Source organism: Bos javanicus, chromosome 19 (assembly GCF_032452875.1).
Source record: "Bos javanicus breed banteng chromosome 19, ARS-OSU_banteng_1.0, whole genome shotgun sequence".
NCBI classification, from domain to species: domain Eukaryota; kingdom Metazoa; phylum Chordata; class Mammalia; order Artiodactyla; family Bovidae; genus Bos; species Bos javanicus.
In genome coordinates this window covers 63,354,381-63,370,371 of record NC_083886.1, presented here as the reverse complement: position 1 = coordinate 63,370,371, position 15,991 = coordinate 63,354,381, and the positions used below count along the sequence as shown (strand labels likewise).

The window sequence follows — 15,991 nt, the reverse complement described above, 5'->3', positions numbered from 1 at the left end:
AAGACTGGAGCGGGTTGCCACTTCCTCCTCCAGGGGATCTTCCTGACCCAGGGACTGAACCCTGGGCAGAGGATGGCCCGTACTGGGGGCCGTCCAGGTGGGTCTGGCCCCAGGATGACCAGGCAGAGGGCCTGGGGACACTGGGGCTGACTCTGCCTGGTCTTCCCGCAGCGTGCTGGACATCTTCCCCACCGTGCTGGCCCTGGCAGGGGCCCCCCTGCCCCAAGGCCGACGCTTTGACGGTCTGGACGTCTCGCAGGTGCTGTTCGGCTGGGCGCAGACAGGACACAGGGTAAGTAGAGGAGGTGCGTGTCCTCTCGGGCTCGTCGGGAGGCTGGCCTGCCGCCCCCAGCGGGGTCTGCCTGCTTCTGTGCAGACAGACCTGTCCTCAGAAGATGCCCGCCAGTGGCCGCTGGAGGTCCAGCGTGTCAGACCCCAGGGAGGGGGACTCCTTTGACAGGAACCTCTTCCCACTCCCTGCTCTGCTTCCTGAGTCAGTCCAGCTCATCACCCAGATTTCTAGGTAGCAGTTTGGCCTAGGGCAGGTGTCCGTGGGTACATATTCCCTGTAACAAATGATTTTTTTTCTCACCATCATTTAATTTTCTGACATGACGTAGGCAGAAGGCACAGGTTTTAGCTGGATGGGATGTGTGAGCAGCGTCTGCGTTGTGCATCCTGGGCTCCCTGCCTCCCCCCTCCACTGACCCCGCCAGAACGAAAGCTCCCTGAGGGCAGGAATCTCATCAGGGAATTCTCAGTGCCCTTAACACAGGGTCTGGCACCCAGCCAGCGTGCAATAAATGAGAATTGAGTGAATGACTGGATGGATGAATGAGTGAGCGGATGCATAGATGATGTCCTGGGGGTCGGGGCCCCTGACCTCTCCCGGCTCCTGGAGTGCTCAGCGCACACAGCCCTTCAGCCCCCAGGCCCCTCTCTGATGTTCCCGGAAGCATTTGGTGGCTGTCTCTCTCTCTGTTTTACTTTTGCCAAAAGGAAGAGGAAGTGGGAGGAGGGAAAGAGGCGGGTGGGATCCGGGCCTGGCTTCCCAGTTAGGACCTGCACATCAAAGCGTCTATTTCTGGCCTCCCCAGAGTCACAGGGAAGTGAGTCGAGTGTCCTGGGGCAGTTCCTGAAGGTGCCCCGCCCCTCTCCGGTGCACTGGTCAGAGTGGGCCCTGGGCTCCTCCCTGGAGGCCCAGGCTGGCCCCTGGGGCAGAACAGCTCCTCCCAGCCAGTCTGATATTCGCCACCGCCCCCCACTTCCCGAGCTGCAGACCCTGCCAGGCCCAACCCTGCTCCCTGCCCCTACCCAGGACAGCTACGCTGGAAGGTGGCTTCTGCCCCTGGGCTGGGAGCTGGCGGTACGTGGCCCTGGGGGGTTGTCCACTGCATCAGCGGAGAGATGCTCCTGAGTGTCCAGGAGGGTGACTGAGGTCACCAGGAAACTTTGACGCTGGCTCCTCAACACGGTCCCAGCGCCCGTGGGAGCCGGCTCCTGGGCGCGGAACTTCCGTCTGCAGCCGGCGGAGACCTGCTTTCTCAGGCTGCCTCTTTCCGCAAACTCACGGGGGCCCCTCTTCAGGGCTGCGTGGTGACTGACCTGGGCCCCAGGGACCTGGCAGGACGGCCCGATAAAAGCCACAGCTCCGTTTGGGGTTTTGTGGGGACGTGTGATGGGTGGGGACCCAGCTGGAGTGGGGCTGACGGCACCCCGTGACCCGAGGGAAACAGCCACGCCTTACCGCTCACCAGGAGCTCTGTGGGAACTTTTAGGGTGTGTCTCCCGTGGGCCCGGCCCCACCAAGGACTAGACTCCTGCACTGTTAGTAAAGACACCTGAGAGGTCAGCATAGCTTGCTGCTTCCCTGGATTTGGCCTTGGGCTTTTCCGAGTGTGTGCTAAGTCACTTCAGTCGTGTCTGACTCTTTGCTCTCCCGTGGACTGTAGCCTGCCAGGTTTCTCTGTCCATGGGATTCTCCAGACAAGAACAGTAGAGTGGGCTGCCATGCCCTCCTCCAGGGGATCGAGCCTGAGTCTCTTTTATTTCCTGGGGTGGCAGGAGGGTTCTCACCATGAGCCCCACCTTGGTCTTTCCTAGTCGGCCCCCAGAGAAACGATTGTAAATCCTCTCGAAGTTGCTGATGGAAGACCAGGAGGGAAACATAGGAGTGATTATAAAGACGTGCATACATATACATGTGTGTTTACACACACACATGCGCGTGTGTATTTTTCCGTATTCAGTAATCACTTACTGAGTATCACGTGCAAGGCACTGCGTCAGACATTCTGGGACATCCAGTGGCACATGACAGCCTTAAAGGTTAGATTTAAACGTTTCCACCTGTTTGGAACATTCCTTAACATGCAGAATATATTCATTCACTCCCACAGTATACACATGTATGTTTTAATAAACACAATTGTGTTCACCCTCAGCTATATTCTGGGCTTACAAGGTTCTGGTATGGGTTGGTTTAGAAAACCATTCCAGTTTCAAGAAGCTCGAAGGAACCCCTAGATTGTCATCTCAAAACTGTGCGAAACGCCTCAGCCGTTGGGTGCTTCTGTTTTGCAAACGGGTAATGGCAACGGCAAGTTAGTGAGCTGAAGCAACGTGGGGCTGTGTGCACCCTGGCCCCGCCCCTTGGGCCCTGCGATGAGAGCAGATGCTGGGCTGTGGGTTTTCCGGCGGAGCGGTCTCACCGCCCACCTCGCGGACAGCCAGGGCCGTCTTGTCTGTGATGTTCAAAACCATGGCTGCTGACTCTATGCTGTGCGTTCCTGCGCACCCTGCAGTCCGGGGGTTGGGGGGGTCTGTGTCCAGGCACCGAGGGCAGCCACAGCAGGGAAGGGGAGCGGGGAGTTGGGGAGCAGGGAGGTGGGGCGGGCAGGGGGGCGCACAGGTCCCACTCAGGGCTCGCCTGGCTCCTGGCTGGAAGCTGGAGGTTGCAGCATCACAGCTGGTCACATCTTATCCCTGCCCCAGGCTGACATGTCCAAGCCCGAGAACTGTCAGCCAATGGAAGGCTTCCGTAGCGGCTCTGCACCTGCTCTGCCCTGACCAACCTGGGGCTGTGTGGTCACACAGTGCCCAACCATCCCTGGAGACCACACGTCGGAGAAGCAGTTAAGTCCTTAGCCTCTGGACCGCTGATCACCTCTCTTAAGGAGAAGAGAGGCCCCTAGTGGTCAGAGGTGCTGTCCAGAGCGGCTGGCACAAGGCTGACCACTTTTGGAGATGGGGGTCTGCGCACCCGCACCCGAAGGGCTGGGAGCCCTCCCGGCTTTCTGGGGATGTCACCTAGGCACCGGCCCCCAGGGCTTAAAGTAAGGCGATGCCTCCCACTTGAAAAACGGTGATCGGATAGAATAAACCCAACAGGTAAGAAAAGCCACCAAGAAGATGCATGTGTTTGCAGAAGATAAAGTTATCTTTGAAATTTGGACTGCGTGTCCCCTGGGGAGGAAATGTCTCCAGCTGTGATTCGTGTGTAAATTCGCCAGCCTCCTTCCTCTGTTGATGTAAACAAGAACGCCGTGGTCGGCTCAGAGGGGAGAGCAGGGCGCGTACAGAGTTCTCCAAACCCATCCACGGGCCTGAGGGTGAGCCATTCCGCTTCCTCCTGGATTTCGGAAGCGGCGCCTGGCAACGCGAGTAAACATCCTGCCCTTGGCAGTCCGCCCTTGCGGGGCTTCTGTTATTGAGAGTCACAGGGTGTCAAGGATTCTAACCCACCGACCAGGGCTCCCATCTCCTGGGTGTCTGAGTAACGTTGCAGCTCCGCTGACAATAGAAAGCTCCACTTTCCAAACACCCACCCCCCACTTCCTGTCCTCTCCAGAAGGAAACAACACAGCCTCCTGCGGTGAGAGGCTTGGCTTCCTTGGGCTGGAAAGGGTGAGGGTTCTGAGTTATGACCCTCTTCCTGTTTGGACGGGGCCTGTTGTCATCACGCCGCCGGGATCGCGGGCACTGTCACGAGAGCTCGGAAGCGGCAGGTGTTGGGGGGGAGCCACCCTCGCTGGCAGCCGCTCAGGGCCGGGAAACGGGGGGACAGCTGTTTACCGCTCCAACAGATGTTTCTCATTTTTTTTTTAGCTCCATGGAAACTTTGAATCACATAAGCGCCTTTCCAGCGATATATATCGGTCATGATTCATAGCAGGGCGGTCTCACACTTCCAGCCCAAAGCCCCCAGCTTTCCAAGGATGCTGGTCATTTATTTCCTACCAGACCTTGCCTTTGGGAACCCTGAACTCCATTCTGGGTCTCTCCATTCTGGAGGGCGATTCTTTTTTCTTTGGCAGGGTAGGGGGAACCATACCCTGTGGCCTGTGGAATTTAGCCCCCCACCCCACAACCCCGCCCCAGGTATTGAACCCATGCCCCTGGCATGCCCTGGCCACCTTGAAAACTGTAATCTGGGAGCCGGGGGTAGTAAGTAAAATAAAACAGTTATTTTTAAAATTTTATTTTAGGGGACTCCCCTGGTGGAAGAGTGGCTAAGACTCTGCTCCCAGTGCAGGGGGGCCCGGGTTTGATCCCTGGTCAGGGAACTAGATCCCACGTGCCCCAGCTAAGAGCTGGGGCAACCAAATAAATAAAAATGAAATCATAAAAAAATACTGAAGTAGAGTTGGTTACAACACTGTGTTAATTTCTCCTGCATAGCAAAGCGACCCAGTTATACATATGTGTACATTACTTTCATATTCTTCTCCATCATGGTTTATCACAGGGTAATGAACATAATCCCTTGTGCTGACCATTGAGATTCTTGATTTGGGGACAAGGTTTCTCTCATCCGCATTTTGCACCAGACCCTGCAGATGACCTGGCTAGTTCTGGGCTTGGGATCCAGCCAGACCTGTGACCCACTCGGATGAACTGACCCGGAGAAGCGCCGCCCGCTTAGGCTCCCAGGAGTAGGCCGTGGACCGGAGGCCTGTGTCTGCCGTGTTTGGGGCGGGGTGGGCTCGGTGGTGATGGGGAGCAGGGGCCACGACAAGCACGCTCCTGCTGTCCAGGGAGGGTGTCGGGCGCTTCACCAGGAAGCCCTGTCCCCCTCCCCAGGTGCTGTTCCACCCCAACAGCGGGGCTGCCGGAGAGGACGGAGCGCTTCAGACTGTCCGCCTGGAGCAGTACAAAGCCTTCTACGTCACCGGTGAGTGGGGGGCGCCCCGCGGACCCCGCCCAGGCCTCACAGCGAGGGTGCGGCCCTCCTTCGGGGACGCGCTCGGCATCTCTGACGGCATCGCCCCAGATCCGGTCCCAGGGGCCCCGCCACACACACAAATACGCAAGCAAGGTCTTTCCACTCTTCCCCAAGCTCCCCGGCCAGCTCGGAGCTGGCCCAGCGCGTCCACGCTGCTCTTTCTCCCGCGAAAAATCGCTTCACCCCGTGGTTCTACTTGTGGGGCCCGTGTGACTGAATGTTCAGTGGAGGCTTGGAGAGACTTTAAAGTGTAATTTGCCTGACAAGAGACTGTTTCAGAAAGTAGTTGTTTGTAGAAGGTCTGTTTAGCAAACTGAGGTTTCCTACTTCTTGGCTCACCCTGTGGGTGTCTTAAATGTTAACGTATTTTAGAAACCTGGTATCAGATCAGGGATGGTTCTTAAACCTTCCAGTGGCTTCTTGCTTCCAACTGAATTCAAATTCCCTCCATCCTGGGTCCCTGAATTTTTTTTTTTTTTTCTGGCTGCAGAGCATGGGGATCTTAGTTCCCCAACGGGGGATCAAACCCACGCCTCTTTTAGTGGAAGCAAAGAGTCTTAACCCCTGGGCCACCAGGGACGTCCTGTATTTTCGTTTCTTTTTAAAACAGTTTTGTTTGTCTGTGGCCATGCTGGGTCCTCTCTGCGTACGAGGTCGTTCGCAGTTGCGGCAAGCAGGGGCTGCTGTTCGTCGCGGTGTCGGGCTTCTCACCGTGACGGCTTCTCTTGTTCCGGAGCGCGGGCTCTAGGGCACAGGGGCTTCAGTAACTGTGGACACGGTCTTGTTTGCCTCACGGACCAGGGACCAGACCTGTGTCCCCTGCATTGGCAGGCGGATTCTTATCCCCTGGACCACCAGGGAAGCCTGTCCTGTGCTTGTCTGGTCTTGGTTCCCCAAGAGCAATGACCCTCCTTGGCCTCCAGATTAAAATCCCTCTCAGCTTTTAAGGCCACCTGGATGTCAGAATGCCTTTTCATCTTCCCAGCTGGTAGGATATGGAGAACTCTGATATTTACCACATTTTACCATATATGCCAGTTATTTAAGTACATCTTTTATTTCTCCTAGTAGTTTTAAGCCCTCTAAACTCAGCTGGCCAGTGGTGCTAGTGGTAAAGAGCCTGCCTGCCAATGCTGGAGACCGAAGAATCATGGGTTTGATCCTGGATCAGGAACATCCCTGGTGGAGGAAATGGCAATCCACTCCAGTATTCTTGCTGTGAGCCTTGTGGGTTACAGTCCATGGGGTCGCAAGGAGTCGGACACGACTGAGCGTCTAAACACAAGCTCAACTCTGTAAGCTCTTTAATCTTTGTCCTCTTGATGTGCCTCGCACAGAATCTTGGATCTGGTAGGAACTCTAACACCTTTTTGTAATGAATGAAAAACAAGACCTCTCCCCACCCCATGCAAAAAAAAACGCCCTTTCGAATCTGGGATCTGATATGGATTCCAGTTTGATTCAGTTATTTGAGTTAGAGCTTTCCAAAGAATTATATAATAAAGAACAAACATTATTTGCCTTGAGCATGAATAAGTGACCCCAAAGAAAATGTGTCATAAAAGCAAAACCAGTTCTTTTGAGTTCATCACTTGAGGAATATTAAAGCTGCCACAGGAATGTTGTACTCTCCGAGACCTAAAATGCAAACCACTCAGATATTTGTTATGCTTTCAGATGGGAAGCTCTAGATTACAGCCCTTACATTACTCTATCGAAGAGGTATGGTTTCTCCAGGCTGAGTTAATTTCAGAAGTCGCAACCCAGCCAGAAAGCCCTTGGCACCACAGTGCCGAGATCATACGACATAATAAGACTGTTGGAAATGATCACAGTCAGAAAGGAATTATGACCCCCAGGGGAGGTCTGCTCTTCTCTACAGTCACCCAGCTCCCGAGAGAGTTAGCAAAGGGAGAAGGGAGATGTCAACCGATGGGGTGAAAACTGTGAACAGGATGAAAGAGGACACAGCCTGAGGGAGCTCTGATTCCTTCTTCTCTCACTTCCCATCCTTGAAACTCTGCATCCGAATGACTTAAACCTGCTTTGGGCTGAGATGAATTGACACCTGCTTCATTAGACTGGAGAAAGACATATGTGTCCTGTGCTGAGGACGTGATTTTAGATTTTTCGGTGAACTAGGCTGTTGTTTATATTCATTGTTATGTGTGAGTCTCTTCTGTGACCCTGTGGACTTAGCCCACCAGGATTTCCTGTCCATGGGATTCTCCAAGCAAGAATACTGGGCTGCCATTACCTTCTCCAGACAATCTTCCCCATCCAGGGATCAAACCCGAGTCTTCTGCATTGGAAAGGGGATTCTTTACCCTGAGCCACCAGGGTAGCCCCCTCACGGGCTGTTAATTACCACCTAATCTCCTTAAACTTGAGGAGGCTGGCTTTTATACTTGGTTAGAACTGGGCTCTGTTGAATTTTGTCCTTAATCTTAGGGAAATGTCTCCATCCTGGGACATAGTCTTCGCTCCTAGCATGAACGTTTAAGGACTTCAGTGGAGAACACGAAGTGTTTATCAGGCCTGTCTAGCTTAGTAGCATTCACTGTGTGAGCTCCACATCCCCTCCTTGCTGAGCCCTTCAGACTTGTTGTGTGGGTGAACCGGTCTCTCCGCTGCACGCCGGTTCTGGGCTCACTCCAGTTAGCACTCAGAATTCATCGGGGTGCTCTGCACACCTCGGGCCGACGCTGGCTTGACGGGGTCTCTGCCGTCCCCTCCCCAGGCGGAGCCCGAGCCTGCGACGGGAGCGTCGGCCCCGAGCGGCACCACGAGCGCCCCCTCATCTTCGACCTGGAAGCTGACCTCGCGGAGGCCGCGCCACTGGACCGGGGCGGCGCGGAGTACCGGGCGGTGCTGCCCAGGGTCGCGGCGGCTCTCGCGGGCGTCCTCGCCGACATCGCCCGCGACCGCGTCTCGCGGGCGGATTACAGCCAGGATCCTTCCGTGCGCCCCTGCTGCGACCCCCGCCGCCCCGCCTGCCGCTGCCGGGCCGCGTGAGGGACGCACTGTACCAGGACGCCGCGGGCGCCTGCCCCCGCCGCGGCCCCGTGTGCTTTGAAGACAGGGCTCAGAGCTGTTTTGCAGTCACCGCTCTGCGTCCCCGTTTGAGAGCGCGCCGCGCCCGCGCTGTGAGCAAAGACAGCGAGTCAGGAGTCAGACCAGCCTCTGAACTTGGGCGGTTATGTAACTGGACTCGCAGGCGGACGCTGAAGGAGGACCAGGCGAGACGTGAAGGTGCCTGCCTGGAACAGGACGTGACCCCGAGCAGCGCACAATACGCTTTAGTTCCTTTTTCTTTTTTTAAATGTACCCAGTTTTGCCGGTCCTTTGAACGGAGGCCCGTCCCTCCGGCGTCTCCAGCAGCCCCGCCCGCCTTTCCTGCGCCCGCAGACCACCTGGGAGCTTGTGACCGTGCTGAGTGCGGCCAGGAGGCGGGGTGCAGACCGGAGACGCTTGGCCGGGAGGCTCCCCCAGGGACGCCGGGGCAAGGTGGACGCAGACGTGACGCAGGCCCGCTTGTCTCCGAGCGGAAGCGCCACAGAAGCCTCCCCACCTCCCTCCATCCCTTCCACAGGCAAATGTCTGTCCTTTGTGGATTTTAGGAATTCTTCCTGCTTCCTCAAACCACAAAGAAGTACAATTTTAAAGCCTCAAAAGTGCATTGCCATGGGACTGAAAGGTCATAAATGATTTATTCTGGTCACTGCAAACACCTTTTGCCTGGCTACAACAGCCTCTCTGAGTCACATACAAGGAATACAGTTCCGAGAGGTGTTCCTATAGGTACATTTTATACACAGCATACATGTTCAAAAGGATGCCCTTGTTCATTAAAGTTCGGGTTGTCGATGGGTATGGTTCGTTCCGGTGGACGCTGCAGCTGGGACACCCTTTCGAGGGCAGGACATGGGTGCAGGCCGGCCCGGCGCCTGTCGCCCCTGCGCCCGCAGGCTGAGATCCACATCCCGGGGCTTCTGTCCCCCGCCCCCGCTGCTCACTCAACCGCCTGCCTTTCGTCCACCTTCCTCGTTTGCTCCAGAACCTCCTGACCGGGGCGGTCCTGCTGCCCGTCAGGACGGCGTGGCTTTGTCCTGCTGATCTCCACGGCACGAAGTGATCTGCCGAAATCAAAACAGAGCGGCCTTACCCTTTCTGGGGGGTGCTGACAGGTGGGCGGCGTGCCTGCGGGTCAGTGTCCACGCGGGGCCAGGGGAGGTTCCCCATCCATCAGTCCACAGACCGGCCCTCGAGTGTGGCCACGGGGGTCACCTGTCTTCTTTGGGTGCAGAAAATACTATTTGTAATATATATGTATATGTGTGTGTGTGTGCAAGTGTCTGCGTGTTCGGTTGTCTCTCTTTGCGACCCCATAGACTGCAGCCCACCAGGCCCCTCTGTCCATGGGATTCTCCAAACAAGAACACTGGAGTGGGTTGCCATTTCCTCCCCCAGGGGATCTTTCCAACCCAGGTCTGCACTGCAAGCCGATTTTTTTTTTTTTTTTACCATCTGAGCCACCAGGGAAGCCCAAAATATATATGCATATTGATATGTATATGTGTATTTTCTTTAAAGGCTCATCTTACTTGTAAACACAGACTGCTAAGTCACTGTAAAAAAGTCAGTAAACACCTTTGGTCCCAATTCCTTCACTCCTCCTCCCAAGAGTAAGACGAACATCAGAAAATATGCAGACTTGCCAAGGTCGACCTGTTACTGACCCAAAGCTGCTCCCTTCACGAATACAGCATCTTTTCCGAAAACAGCATCTTTCCAAGGGACCGGAAACGATCAGTCCTCTTTTCTCTCACTGTGCTCAGAGCAAAGTAAATCCCAAGGAGGGAAGCGGGATGCTACCCAGGCGAGTGTCAGTGTGTTTGAAGAGGAAGATCAGCAGTGACTACACAGGGACCCCTCGGGATTATCCAGGCAAACCCCCACTCCTGTCTGTGAGCTGCTAAGACCCCAGGATGCATCAGGATCCCAGAGCACCTTTGGGAATGTGGGTAGAGATGAGACTTCTGGGCCAGTGTTTGTAACGGGCCTGGCACTTCAGGACAGGCACAGAGAGAAGTGTCTAGACTCTCCGGATAGATGATCGCAGCCAGGGAGGGCGTGAATGAGACAGTCCCTCTCATGAGAACGTACCAGGCCTCTGACCCTCGTGGCTGAGATGGAGAAGCCCGCTCATTACCCATCGCTGTTCCTGCAGCCTCAGGGCAGGCCTGGGGTCCGATGGCCCCCACGAGTCCTCCCACCGTCTCTGCACAATTTTGGGGGCTGCTTCAAAATCACTAGGGCCTGACGAGCATTCCAGGGAACCTCTTTCGGTGACGGACACTCCCACTCGTATATAAATAAGAAGCCCCAATGCAATTTAAAGCAGCTTCCACTCATCTGGTGCTGATGCGGGAGACGGGACGACTGGCTCCTCCCAGGCTCCCTTGGCATTGCCTAAGCAGACAGGCATCCCATTCTGTCGCTAATTCTTAAGCATCTCCAGTTTTTTTGTTTTTTACTCAGAATGATGTATCAAATAACAGGTACACCAAATAACATGGGGTACCTTTAATTTGATACAGGTTTTCTTTGGCAAGAGATCACCTCTGAATGCCAATATCCAAGGTAACACAGTTCTGTAAATATAAGAGGTTTCCAGGTCTGCTCTGGTTACAGCTGAGAGTCTCATAATCCAATCATCTTTTACAGCAGCCCCAGACTTCTCTAACTGCTGAAGTGGGATCTGATGACGTGTAGGAAGGTCCCATAAACCACTGCGTCTGACCTGCTCTGGGTTCCAAGGATGCAACTTCAGGACCCAGATGCCAAGTTTTGGGGGACAGAAAAGCTCCCTCTGTAGTGAGGAGGGGCAAGAGAACCCCCAAAGCAAAACAACTGCCCTACTGGGAAGCATTGAGCCAACAAATGTTTTTAAGCGCACACTTTTAACGACGACTGCTTTCTACCCCTGAAATGCCAACTTCACTTGCTGGCACTGTGTGCAACGAGCTATAAAAAGCCAGAAATGTCCGTCTCACGCAGCACCCCGTGGAGCCTTTTGGGAAATGACGAATGTGGCCTTTCAGCCCCTGCACGAAGGGCCCGTGGCAGCTTTTTGTTTTGTATTTTTTGGCCGTAACATGTGGCATATGAGATCTTAATTCCTCGAACAGAGATCACACCTGCACCCGTGTGAGAAGTGTGGAGTCTTAACCACTGGCCCACCAGGGAGGCCCCCTCCCTTTCTTTCCTCTGCTTAGACTGTCCTACAGATCTATGCAAGAGAGAAGCCAGACTCCCCCTCCATCCTCTTGCAAATGGAATCCACCTGGCATGAAATCAGCACCGAGAGAAAACACTGGTCCCCAAGACCTGTGCCCCAGCGGCTGCCTCTCTCTGCCTCCAGGAGGAACGGTCAGGGAGCCCCCCACGTTTCGGCCTAAACACTGCTTCCATCTCGAGATGATTCCAAGCTGACCGTCCCGGCTGCTCTCTAACTAAAGCTCACTAGAGGGGCTCTCTGCTGCCCGGAACAGAAGCTTGAAGGCTCAGAGCCAGGGGGACAAGCTTCTCCTCTCCCCAAGACGTGAGAAGGAGCCCTGCCCAGCGCCCAGCCCAGCCTGGGGCCGCCTCTGCCGGCAGGGCTGAAGCAGGGGCTGGGTGGGGGGCTGGGCTAGAGGGGCCGGGGGTGGGGGAGGTCCCCGCTGACAAGTGGCTCTGCAGGGTCTGTCTGTCAGAGAAGAGGGCCCGAGGGCCCCGTCCTGTCAGAGCATCACCTGTAGCTCGAGGGCGCCAACGTTCTGCTAGGACATGAGGCACCTCGGGAAAAGGAGTTTACGGGCAGGTTCCTCCCCCGTGAGCTGTGAAAACACAGCTAAAGAAGCGGAACTGAGGCCCCGGTCTCTGAACGGGGGGAGGCCGCGAGACCGCCTGGGAGAGAACGCGCCGTCCTAACACGCGGGTGGGCTAGTCTGGGCGGAGGCCCACCGCACGCTAAACCCCGCTGGCCTCCCGGGTGTCCGGGCAGGATTAGGTGGTGCGGAGCAGACAACGGGAAAGAGGCTCCGCCCGGGCGGAGGGGAGGGCCCTTCCAGGCACAGGGACCGAGCTCTAGGGGCCTCCGGTGCTCACAGGAGGGAACTCGTTCTCGTCGTCCAGACAAACCGGTCCCGTTGCAAACTCGTGTTCGGGAATGACCTCCCCGCGGAGCGCCCCGCCGTCCTCGGAGTAACCTGCAGAACGGCAGTGCGGTGTGAGAAACGCTGGGGGCGCTGATCTCAGGCCTAGGTCGCGGGCCCACCCACCCGGCACGGTGACCACCCAGTAACCCGCGGGCCCACCCGGCACGGTGACCACCCAGGCCCCCCGGGCCCGCTCACCCGGCTCGGTGACCACCCAGGCCCCCCGGGCCCGCTCACCCGGCACGGTGGAGGCTGCGGACGCGCTTGGCCTGGCTACCGTCGCGGCGTAAGACTGAGGTAAGGGCGGTCTGAGGTCATTTTCTTTATTCTCTTCGCTGGTTCCTGAGCCAAGCAAGCTACCGGCAGCGATGGAGGGGGCAGGGAGAGACGAGTGATCACCTCCCGCCCAGGACACCTCCCGAGGAAGAGCCGGGGAGGCCGGGCCTGGCCCCGGGTTCAGGCGCAGCCCCGCGTCGGTTCCCCGGACCAGCACGCCCTCCGACGGCCGGGTCAGTCCTGAACGTCCCATCCCTGGTTCCGGAACCTGCGCCCACCTGTGCGGTCCAGGCGGGGATGCGCAGGCCGGCTCTCCAGGGGGCCCAGGCCAGGGGCGTCCTGCCCGCAGACGGCAGGAGAGGTCTCCGTTCAGTTTGGCAAACACGTCCCAGGGACCCCGGGGAAGGAGGGGCCGGCAGGGATAGCCCGGCATGCCTGCTGCTGAGCCAACGGGAGCCCGACACACAGCGGGGGCCCCCGCCCCCGCACTCCGGGCCCCCACCGCACCCTGCCCCCGCACCCCGGGCTCCCCGCACCCCGGGGCCCCGCCCCCAGCGCCCCCCAGCACCCCGGCGCCCCCTCTGCACCCGCACCCTTGCATCCTCTCGCACCGCACACACCTGCACCTCACACCCCAGCGCCACCCCCGCACCCAGGGGCCCTGCACCCCACCCCCGCACCCTGGCGCCCCCCCGCCCCCGCCACCCCACACCCCGGCGGCTCCCCCTGCACCACACCCCCGCACCTCGCGCACCCCGTGCCCCCTCTGCTCTGGGCTCAGGGGACGCAACAGCGAGTCCTGAAAGCCCGGCTTTCTGACAACTGGCCTCTTCACCTGTGCGTCTTGATTAGGACACAGTCTCCTCCGTCCTGAGGGTCCAGGTTGTAGACGTAAAGGTGCCCACTGGACGAGACGACCAGGAGCCGCGGCAGCTTCTGGATCCTGAGGGCCGAGAAGACACGTGCTGCGGTGCCCACGTGCGTGTGTGGGCTCAGACCCGTTTCCAGGGGCCAAGCCCCGCCCTCCGCGGCCCCCTCCTGCCCCCTCCCCCCCGCCGCCCCCCCGCCCCCTCCCCCCCGCCGCCCCCCCTCGCCCCCTCCCCCCCCCCCCGCCGCCCCACGCCTACGCCTCCCCAGCGCCGGGTCCCGCCCTCCACACGCCCGAGGCCCGGTGGCCGGGAGCCTGGGTTTCTGGGGATCTCCTTGCGGTGTGTCCTACTGATCTCCCTTGACGATGGCTCCTTGTCTTTGAATGTAACTGTGTGGATGAGACAAAAGGTCGCTCCTGAACCCTGCACAGCAGGCCGAGTGGAATGCTGCCTCTATCTTTAACAGCGAAGGAAACGGTGGGAAACTGGTCCCCAGCTTTACGGGCTCAGTTCAGTTCAATTCAGTCGCTCAGTCCTGTCCGACTCTTTGTCACCCCATGAATCGCAGCACGCCAGGATTCCCTGTCCATCACCAACTCCCGGAGTTTACCCAAACCCATGTCCATTGAGTTGGTGATGCCATCCAGCCATCTCATCCTCTGTCGTCCCCTTCTCCTCCTGACCCCAATCCCTCCCAGCATCAGGGTCTTTTCCAATGAGTCAACTCTTCGCATGAGGTGGCCAAAGTATTTGAGTTTCAGCTTTAGCATCAGTCCTTCCAATGAACACCCAGGACTGATCTCCTTTAGGATGGACTGGTTGGATCTCCTTGGAGTTCAAGGGACTCTCAAGAGTCTTCTCCAACACCACAGTTCAAAAGCATCAATTCTTCAGCGCTCAGCTTTCTTCACAGTCCAACTCTCACATCCATACATGACCACTGGAAAAACCATAGCCTTGACTAGATGGACCTTTGTTGGCAAAGGAATGACTCTGCTTTTGAATATGCTATCTAGGTTGGTCATAACTTTCCTTCCAAGGAGTAAGCATCTTAATTTCATGGCTGCAATCACCATCTGTAGTGATTTTGGAGCCCCAAAAAATAAACTCAGCCACTGTTTCCCCATCTATTTCCCATGAAGTGATGGGACCAGATGCCATGATCTTAGTTTCTGAATGTTGAGCTTTAAGCCAACTTTTTCACTCTCCTCCTTCACTTTCATCAAGAGGCTTTTTAGTTCTTCACTTTCTGCCATAAGAGTGGTGTCATCTGCATATCTGAGGTTATGGACGGGCTAGTTTTACAAAAATCTTTCCAACGTTCAGCTTTAACAGGCGCGCTTAAAGGTCTTAGATGAGACGTCTGTCCACCCCAGAGGAGTTTGCACCTGGACTTTGGAACTTTATAAATCCATAAAAATGGGAAACTTCTTCGAGACAGTATCACTGGAATGAGGAGGTTAAAACTTCCGTGCCAGCTTGCAGCTGCCCCCGAGGAGAAGAGACCAAGCAGACGGAGACTGGCTGATGGTGGGGGAGGGGTGCTGGATGGCAAGGTGGTGGGGTGGAGTGGAGGGGCACGGGTCTGCCTTTACTTGCCCTTCCTGGCTCCCTTCTCTAGGCTTTCCCTTAAATACATTTGCATGTTTGGGGCATCCCACACTTTGGGAAATAAATCAGTGAGGGTTTCTGCCTGGCGGGGGCAGGGGGTGGGGTGGGGGGCTGGACATACGTGGCGAGGGTGCAGATGTTCCTGTGGCCGGAGAAGCCCAGACGCCCCGTGGCGAAGGCCCTGTCCTGGTTCATCATGTCGGACACCTGGGTGGGGAGGTAGCTGGATGCAGCCAGGAACATCTTCCCCATGTAGCCGGTCCAGGTTGAGGGCTCCTCGGGTCGGCTGGGGAGCAAGGTGAGCGAGGGTGAGACCGAGCCACCCCCCCCCCCCCCCAGGCCTCCGCACAGGAAGGGGCCGTGCCCTGCTGTGACATCCTGCCCACGGTGGCTGGGGACGTGCCCTGCCAGCCGTGCCCCAAGGGCTCGTGTGTTCCGGGGAGGAGCCCTCGCATGGCAGCTGAGCGGCTCCGGGTGCTGCGGCCTCTCTCCATTCAGGAGGTGGGAACTGATCATGGCTCTGATTTTTAGGCTGCTGGGAGGGCGCTGGGGAGAGGGAGACGGAGTCGGTCCCTGGCCGCTGTAACAAGCCCAGGCCTGTTCTGGGCTCACCCAGAAAAGAACAGGCCGATCTCAGAGTCAGACCTCGAGGCCAGACTGTGTGGGCAGCGAACCCCGGGGCGAGAGGCCTGCGCGGTGTAGCCTTACGGTCCGGAGCCACCTGAGTGGGCACCAGGATGCTCACAGGTGGGGGAGTCCACGGGGCCTGCTGCGCCCTCTGCAGCCGCCACCTGTGCCCCATCCCGGGGTCT

The 15,991-nt window shown here is 57.3% G+C and overlaps 2 protein-coding genes across 11 annotated transcripts in view; one reads left to right on the top strand and one right to left on the bottom strand.

Annotated features, from left to right (window-relative positions):
• The window catches only part of ARSG (arylsulfatase G), a 103,954-nt gene extending 94,161 nt beyond the window's left edge, over nt 1-9,793 (top strand). For 3 of the 8 annotated variants that reach the window (XM_061393027.1, XM_061393028.1, XM_061393024.1), the window contains exons 10-12: nt 172-292; nt 5,083-5,173; nt 7,965-9,793. In XM_061393027.1, the coding sequence (XP_061249011.1) occupies nt 172-292; nt 5,083-5,173; nt 7,965-8,239 (487 nt within the window). In that variant the 3' untranslated portion in view covers nt 8,240-9,793. Of the gene's footprint in view, nt 1-171; nt 293-620; nt 820-2,103; nt 4,633-5,082; nt 5,174-7,964 lie in introns of those variants that run through there. The other 5 variants (XM_061393025.1, XM_061393023.1, XM_061393030.1 and 2 more) reach the window with 3 other exon arrangements.
• WIPI1 (WD repeat domain, phosphoinositide interacting 1) overlaps nt 8,916-15,991 on the bottom strand; it is a 30,742-nt gene continuing 23,666 nt past the window's right edge. For all 3 annotated transcript variants that reach the window (XM_061393036.1, XM_061393038.1, XM_061393037.1), the window contains exons 9-13: nt 15,301-15,465; nt 13,535-13,642; nt 12,661-12,779; nt 12,374-12,474; nt 8,916-9,360 (exon numbers count right to left, since the gene is read on the bottom strand). In XM_061393036.1, the coding sequence (XP_061249020.1) occupies nt 9,313-9,360; nt 12,374-12,474; nt 12,661-12,779; nt 13,535-13,642; nt 15,301-15,465 (541 nt within the window). In that variant the 3' untranslated portion in view covers nt 8,916-9,312. The remainder of the gene's footprint in view (nt 9,361-12,373; nt 12,475-12,660; nt 12,780-13,534; nt 13,643-15,300; nt 15,466-15,991) is intronic.